Source organism: Drosophila grimshawi, unplaced genomic scaffold, assembly GCF_018153295.1.
Source record: "Drosophila grimshawi isolate 15287-2541.00 unplaced genomic scaffold, ASM1815329v1 contig_1377, whole genome shotgun sequence".
Taxonomy (NCBI): domain Eukaryota; kingdom Metazoa; phylum Arthropoda; class Insecta; order Diptera; family Drosophilidae; genus Drosophila; species Drosophila grimshawi.
Window position 1 is genome coordinate 26,254,609 of NW_025062900.1, and position 9,068 is coordinate 26,263,676.

A 9,068-nucleotide genomic window follows, 5' to 3' on the forward strand; every position below is an offset into this window, starting at 1 on the left:
TCTTTCTTTTTAATTCCATTCGCAGTTAATTTGTTAAAATTTAACTTTATAAATAAAATTTGCTATATTTGTTTTGCAACAGCAACAACAGTAACTAGAACATCAACAACAACACAAATCTGAATGATAACAACAGTTGGCAACTTTAGCTTATGGCACAAGTTTTCCAATTTTCGTAACTTCCGCTGCAGTTGTAGCCATAAATATACAAAGCCTTTTCTGCCACTTGTCTATGGAGATGATTTAAATAAATTTGAATGTTCTTCATCTTCATCTTGTTCGTACTCTTAGTTGGTTTCATATGAATTAAATATAGTTTTACTTCAGTTTTTGTAATGCCGTAAGTCACTTTTGAGTTATTTTTCATTTAAATTATTTATTTTCTTTTACAATAAATAAAACTATTTATTGGGAAATATTAATGTTAATAATACAATGTCATCTTAATTATTTCATAACCATTTTGTGAATTTATTTATGTCTGATTTTGTTAAATTATAAAATTACTAAATATACAATTAATCTGATCTGAAAATTCTTCTTGTATTCGTGAATAATATGTGCTTTTAATTTTATCACTCTCCGGCTTTAAAAGTATTCCTTCCTTAAATATATCTGTGTATACAAAACAGAGCAAATAGCAATGGAAGACTCTAGCTAGAAAATTTCAACAATGAATAATTGTTATGAATTGCGTCATTCTCTTGGGCGGCGATAATGCTCAAATGTCCGACAATCTGCGTCAACAATATATTTTATATATATAATATTAAAGTTCGAATAATATCTTTATTAAAAAATGATAATTTGTTTGGAATCCATCAAATGGGAAATCTGATGTTCAATGTAGGAGAACTTGATTAGCATCGGCCTACTATGTCATATAGTAGCCATAGGAAAGTTTATTCTTCGGCTACCTTTTCATTTAACCAAAGTGAGTACTAATAATCACATGAATTCCACCCAATTATGTAACAATTAGCTGAGTATACTCTGCGTATGCATAAATTTATACGTGCATTTTTGTGCAAATTAAGTTGAGGCATACGCTTGAATCGAGAGTACTTTGTCTGACAGCGAATTGAGGAAAACTTGTAATGAAAATGCGAAAGTTGCAGTTTCAGTTTGCGGCAGTTGGCGACACCATTTGGCAAAGTTTTACAAATAGCAATTGAAATAATTTTTACAGCACACCATAAAAGTTGCAAGTTTTCAAAATTGTAATACAGCTCTTAAGCAGCATGAATATTTTAAATAAGCGTAAGTTGAAATAAAGTTGGTATTATATGAGAAATTATGATAAGATAATTGTGTAAAGTTTATGGTTGAATAATTTTTCCTTTTACTTTGGAGTAACTAAATGATAAGTCTTCAAGCAAAAATTGAAATTTAAAAAATATTTTTAATACAAAATAAATCAAATTTACTAGCTAGCCAACATGAGCTGCAGTACGGGCAAAAAAACCCAACTAGAGTGTACAGCTAATTGTATAGGTATGGCGAAGAACGAATGTGTTTATGCTCTTCTTTATTTAATCCGCCCAACCAAAAAAAGAATATTAATGGTGCAAAATATATATCAAGTGCAAATAAATGTACATACAATAATTATGGTTTAATTTCATATTCCATTAAAGGAAAAGGCATTATACGCATTTTAGGTAGGAGTCGAGAGTGATGCAAGGACGAAGGAGAAGAAGAAAAGTATTTACACAAATACAATCCGATATTGGTGCCAACGCACCTTGCACTGATTGAAATGTTTATTCTTTCGTTTAGCTTAAATAAAACGAACTTAAATGTGTGGATGCATCGATGCGTACTAGGCAAGTTGCAAATAGGAAATATGTGTGCCGGAATCAACTAGTCTTGGCGTCGTTTACTACGCATAGCTGCTCTATTATCTGAGCGGCTAATTGCTCACCGTGTGAATGTCAATCAATGGTTCTGATAACGATCCACTGTCAATCATCCGTTATTTGCACACTGATCGTGTCCCAAAGGGGATCTCAGAAAACAAATTATTTGTATTGATTTGATGACTACAGTACAGGCGAAGATAATATCTGAAAAAGGTTATTCACAAAAATTTCCATATGTCCGTCACATTAAATGATCCGAATTTTCTGAAATTTAGGTTTTCTAAAATATGTAAAAATAAATTCATTTATTGTACGTTGCTTGGTTTGTATAACGTTAGTATAAAGATGGAAAAATCTATTATAGTCTGCGCAGAATACATAATAAGACTAAATTATATATTGATACATTTTATATTAATACATTACATCATTCGAACAATTATTCGTTAATTACAAATAGAATCACAGGTAGCTTTGACTCACCTTACAGCAAATTTGAACTAACAATACAAGTACGTGAACAGCGAGTCAACTCTCACATTTTGAATCGAAATTTATAAAAAATACTTAGTATATTTGGCAGCTAAATACAAATATAATTATCACTAAGTAGTATTAATTATTGCGATCAGAATACTGCAAGATGGGCTTTGATCAATCATTAATTGTTGGTCACGTTGACGAGGAGCTGCTATGTCCGATTTGCGCCGATGTCTTGGAGGAGCCGTTGCAGTCATCCGGCTGTGAGCACGCCTTCTGTCGCTTCTGCATCGAAACTTGGATGAATGAGAAGCACATCTGTCCAGTGGATCGATCTGATCTACTGCCTGTCCATCTGGTGACCGTTCCGAGATTCATGCGTAATATGTTGGGAAGGCTGAAGATCAAGTGTTGTTTTTCAGAAAACGGTTGCTCGGCACTTATGCCGTTGGAGCAGTATCGCAGGCATGTGGAGAACTGCCAAAGCAATCCCAAGGTGGAGGTACTCTGCACTAAGGGCTGTGGCATGAAGGTTCCCAAGGATGAGATGTTCAGGCACAACTGCGTCCTCGAGCTACGTCTGCAGCTCCAGCATCAACTCAGTGCCTTGTCTCAGCTTCAGCAAATGCAGTCCCGACAGGAGCAACGTCTGGTCCAACAAAGGCGTGAGCTGGAGATGCTCCAGCATTATATTGCCACGCTGCGTGCAACAAATCCCGTTATTCGCACTGTTGGGGATCAGCTGGATCGATACTGGCTGATGCGCTGGGGACGTAGTCTGCCCCTGGCTTCGGTTCGCACCTGGGGCAGCCTGATCTCGACGCCGGACTCAACCATGGTGCAGACTGTGCGCGAGGGCCTACGGGCCAGTGGATGTCCCATGCGCTTGATGGGGATGCTGTTAGACTGTAGCTACGAAGAAAGCTGGCCAGATGGCTTGAGCACGCTGGAGATGCGTCGCATGAACCAGCACAGGCTTGCTCAGTTTGTGACGCGATTGCTGCCCATTGGCATCACTGGCAGGCCATGTGTCATCCTCTTGGGCGGCGATAATGCTCACATGCCCGACAATCTGCGTCCTGCTCTGGGCATTGTAATTATTTTCATTAATGGCGTCGATGAGACACATGCGGAGTTGTCTCCAGCTCCGTTGTCAGAAGCCGATTACCCATAAGAGCGGAGTTCGGAACGAAACATAATCACGAAGCATATGCAATAATGTTAAAGTTTGATTTATATCTAAATTGGAACATAATTATTTGAAAACAAGTTGGAAATGTGGTTCTTAACTCTGATACCAAACTTAGCAGAAGATAGAATAACATTTTGTGAAAAAATTATCAACATAGTGATGATTGATTGGTGTTTTTCACTTTATTATTTAGTATGAACTTAAGCAGCTTTCATATTTCGATTTGGATTGACCAAAGCAATGAATAAATTATGCTAAAATAATTGTGTAAAATAAGATATTTCATTTTTTCTATTGCTTGAGAGTAATTAAATGCTTAATCTGTAAAAGCACTGAGTTTAAGATTTATGAAACAATTGTAATAAAAAAGGAATATAAATTGTTAAGTAGAGTATTTTAAACTTATTTTATTTTCCAAGTTATGTCTTTAAATAACTAAATCAATTTCTTGCAATAATTATTATAGGTATCTCAATGAATTTATAGTATATTCAAATTGTAATTTATTTATTTTTATCAATTAAAATGGATCTGGACAAATGTTTTAAGAGTGTAAGCTTAACTCAATTATATTTGTATCTGTTCCACCCAAAAGTTACCAGATAGCTTGTACCATATGCAGTGACTTTCAATTAAATTAAACAAGTTGTAAGTTATATAGTCATTCCACCAGCTACAATTTAATTATTTTCATTCAGTAAACAGCCTGATACAACAATCGTTGTCGTTAGTGAATAAATTCAGAGGAGTCCAAGCAACCACCACAATAACAAGCAAGGGTATTGCAATTGAGTGTCAAATTAAATGAAATTCTTTGTCAACTAATTAAATGCAATGTCCGAAGAGTTGAGCTGCACATAAGTTGATTAAACAATTGCCAATGGCAGCAAACTAACTAAGTCACTAATATTGCTGATAACACTAGTCGCTCACACACCTGATGTCGCATATATGTATATATACATGCATACAGTCAGAAAATCTAATTGCCTGAATTTTTTTAAAATCGACATACTTTTGTTGTGAAGGAGAAATGACCTTCATTTGTAGAAATCATTTTTCCAAAACGGAAGGTTATAACTCTCTAAAAACCACGGATTTAATTTTTTAATTTTATGGTGGAAAAATGTGTAATTTTAAATTTTAAATTAGCTTTTTTGTTAGTTAATTATTATTAAACATTATTATTTTGAGATTTGACATATGCAGACCTCTTTTTAAAATGTATTCTTTATTTGAAAATATAATAGAAAATAGGCCTTTCTGACTAAAAAAACACAATTGTTTCTAAAAGCCAGCCAAACTTTCTAGTGTTCGGACCAATTTTTATTTTAAATTATAATTTAATTTTAATTACTGAATTTCAGATCAGTTGTTTTCTGAAAGTGGAGTCGTGCTCTACGTTTTATAGGACAAATTATACAAATATTAAAAAATGTTGTTCGTATATTTAGGAATTATTTCTTAACACCAGAAAAACTTTATTGTTTTCTGGGATTTTTTTCTTATAAAATTGAGGCTGATTTTTTTCTGAGTGTACATTCGTGTACATTCTGCCAAGGCCAATGCAGCAAAAGCCAAAACTTAATTAATATTTACATGAACACTTGAGAGGCAAAAGTCAAGCCAAACGAGACAGCCAATTGTTGCTGTTGCTGTTGTTATCTTTGGACAGTCATGTTTGCACATGGTCGTGGCAGAGTGCATTCAGTGCATCCTTCCTATAAGTGGCATGCTTGCTAGAAATCAATTCGCATTGTTAACCCATGATTGGATATTATTGATTCAATTTGCTGCCACAGTGCCGATACATGTTTTATGCATGCTCCTATCTTTCTCTCTATCTCATTTTCTGTGTATCTCTCTCTCTCTCTCTCTGTCTCTCTGTCTCTCTAGCTCTCTCTGCGTTGGTAATGTCTGGCTGTATCGATAATAGGAAACATGTACGCTTGCCCAACAGCAACACTAGCAGCTAACTCAGCACCTACAACTGCAACACAGAAGGAAACCCACTTAGTGGGCCGCATTTGAACATCCAATGTTGTTTAATTTATGCAAGTGTTGCACTTGACTGCAACATACAGTGTTACCCACTTAAATTTTCTTATACACTAGTTAACTTATGGTATTTTTTGGGTTTACTGACTTTTGTTTTCTTGAAAATAATGGTTTTTTTAGGCTGGCTTCGACCTTAAAGTCAGTTCTCTTCGTAATTTTCTAAAATTATTAAGATGAAATAAATATATCACTAAAATTAATCATTCCAAAACTCAGCTACAGATACAAGAAATAACTCTTTGACTATCTCAACAGCCATTAATCAGTTTACTTAAGAGACTCAATCCTTGAGACGTTCCGTTCGGGACCTCGATATAATTACTTTTCGGTTTAGATTCAAACTGTCAATTTCACGTTAGATTTACCATTATCTGAATCTACATAAGTTACCAAAACTATAACTATAACTAGATATAGGATGTTGTTAATCTATTGTTACATCATTTAATAGTTATCCGCATAGGGATATATTTTAAATGAAGAATGACAATAATAAAAAATAATATATGAATCATTTATGATAGAACCCGCCAAAATGTGAGAGACCGCACAATAAACAAATATATACTAAAAAAGAAAAAAAATGAGTTTTATATTTAGGAACATTGTTATAACCTCGCAAAGGGTGATTATATTTTATGACGACATTTGTAAAAATTCAAAGTTTTGGGAGTCAAGTTTGATTTAATCTAGAGAACATGATGAAAAAGACGTTGGCTGTAAAATATATATATTTTTTAAGCTAAGTAATGTATAGTGTAAAATTTAATTGTGAAAATACCCCATGAGAATGTTTAGCAAAAATGAAAAACTTAACTCTTAAACAGTGAGGCAAAAACAAAATTTGAGAATTATAGGTACAAAATAAATCGCATTATTAAGCACTGTAAACGCTTTAAGTACGCTTCATAAATCCAGAAAATTCAATAGTTGGTAATATCTCAAATATTCCTGTAGCGACATCAACAGCTCATTAATTTGGCCAGATGGCAACGAGGCATTGTTATTGCTCCTGTTCGTGTTATTGTTGTTGGTGTTGGCATTGTTAGTGTTGTTTGTGCAACTCTTGTTGTTGTACTACACTCTTGTTGTTATTATCGTTGACAATGGCAATGATAACAATGGCAGCAGCACATGTTGCTAATAGTACCATGTGGAACGCCCACATGTCTGCAACATGCCACATGCCACATGTCGCATGCCACTTGAGCACATTGTTTTTGCAGTCTGAAGTGTTTGACGTTTCCTGTTGCTTGCGGCCATAGAGTGTGCAATTGATTTGACCAAACGAACCACATTTATTGTTTGCCTCCAATGATTTGTGCCACTAATTACCGTTGCATAAATCACGTAGCAGCATATCAAACGAGTGGCATGCCTCAGTGTCCGCTGGACTCAGTTAATGTGGCCAGGATATAACATGGGAAGATCGCGCGTTGGAATGCAAAAGACAGCTTGATATTGAAGTTAAGTTTTCTTATGCAAAATAAATTAATTGGGCTGACTTTTGAAAACCAATTTAATTATTATTGAATTTCAGAGGAATTTTATGCCGTTGAGATTAACAATGTATTCATAATTGTTTAAATATTTGTTAAGTTTGAAGATGTGCAAAAATAAGAAAATATTAAATCAAATGATTATACCAAATTGGAATACGAAATACACAGAAACAAATCACTCTGAACATTAGAAACATTTTGTAGATTTGGATTCAGATTCTCTCTGATATTCAGAAAACAATAATGAAATTTGAATTTGGTTTCCACTATACTAAAATGTTTGCATATGTCAAAGAGGTAATGTAAGAGCTCTGCGTACATAAAAACAAACCACAATTATCACCATTTGATAACAAGTGCTACAGAACAAGGTCGCTAAGATACACCGATCTTTGAAAGAGGTTTGTAGTAAACTATTCTCCAAGTTTGGCTATAGAACTGGGGTAGATATAGGCTGAGGGCTGGAGTGGCTGAAAAAATACTTAAGATTTCCAGATTCCTAGTAATCTTAATTCCAACTTGTGCAAAATATATGAATTGCAAATTACTGGGCGGAAGTTCCTGGGGCGTCGATTGTGAGCGTAGTCTGAATATTTATATGCCAATCTTTGGAAGGAAACTTCTTGCAGGCTATTTTCCAAGTATTGAGCCTATTTCTTTAAATTTTGGGAGATATGCAGCAATATACCTTCCAAAATTGATGGCGTTATATAGCCATTTCCGATATTTTATGTCGGGAGTCCGGGGGAAGCGGAGGTGGGCGTGACATATACCGATCTTTAAAAGACATCGCCAACAATCTACCGAAAAAATGTTGGTGACTGTAGCCCTACAATTTTGTGGGTGATATGTGGATTTATCGATTTGCGATTATCGATTTTCTAGCCTCCTAGTGGCCTTCTCATTATCTAAGGGTGTCGAAAAAAGTTTCGTTCATACAGATGGACAGATAGCACGACAAACATTGCACTAAATTAATATACCAATTTATCAATTTTCATTACTCTAAAACTTATTTCAAAATGAAAGTGAAAAAAAATATTCTGTTCATATTCTTAATCAATTATTAAGGATTTAAAATACTTTGGAAAATTTGTTAAAAACTCTGCTGCTAATATAACTTTTTTTATGGAAAGACCAGAAAAAAAATCTCAATTAATTAGACACAAATGTACTTGTAATATGGCCCAACATTCTTGCAGAGCTTATAATATTTATTTATATTAATTTTTGTCGCTGAAGAAATTGAATTCATGATCTGAAGTCGGCTTTAATTTTTAAAGCAGACATTGCAATTGTTATCAGCTCTGTTACACTGAAAAATGTTGAGTATTGTTAAATGCAATATTTTTCAAGTGAATCCACAAATTTTTTATCATGCATCAAAATGCGGTTTGACACATTCGAAGAATGTAATTTGAAATGGCCCAAATACGACTCAGATATTAAAAATACCTTACGTTCACTTATGCAGTCTCTTTCTAACAAAAGAGTGTGAGGATATCTGCGTTGACTAATAATAAATATTACATTTAAGTGAGACAACTATTAAAAAATATAAGGAAAAAGTCTTAAGGTAAAAAAATATCTTATTGAGAAGCAACTCAAGAAAACATTTCTCTATTTAAAATTATTGGAAAACAGCCTATGTAAAATATATAGTATAACCTTATTTCCATAAGTCAAATCGTGCTGCCGGAAAAAATGTTCTAGAGATTCCTAGTAATCTACCTTCTTAGCCTAGTAACCTTATTGGGAGTGGGCGTGTCTGGAAAAAAAAATTATAGAGAAGTTTCCTAGGAATCAACCTTCCAAGTTTGGTTAATGTATCTCTCAAATTGATGGAGATGTAGGCTGTTGAGAATTTTGAGGGCGGGTGTGGGCGTGGCATAATAAAATTAAAATGGGCATTCTTAGTATTATACCTTCCAAGTTTGGTAACTGTAACTGTAACAGGAGATGGAACGGTGTTAC

At 34.1% G+C, this 9,068-nt stretch overlaps 1 protein-coding gene across 1 annotated transcript; it reads left to right on the top strand.

The window, feature by feature from the left end:
• The first annotated feature begins 2,446 nt into the window (after positions 1–2,446).
• LOC6567130 (E3 ubiquitin-protein ligase NRDP1) lies at positions 2,447–3,776 on the top strand. Its single transcript, XM_001993525.2, has one exon. The coding sequence runs from the start codon at positions 2,506–2,508 to the stop codon at positions 3,514–3,516; it is 1,011 nt and encodes a 336-aa protein (XP_001993561.1). The 5' UTR covers positions 2,447–2,505; the 3' UTR covers positions 3,517–3,776.
• Positions 3,777–9,068: the final 5,292 nt, after the last annotated feature.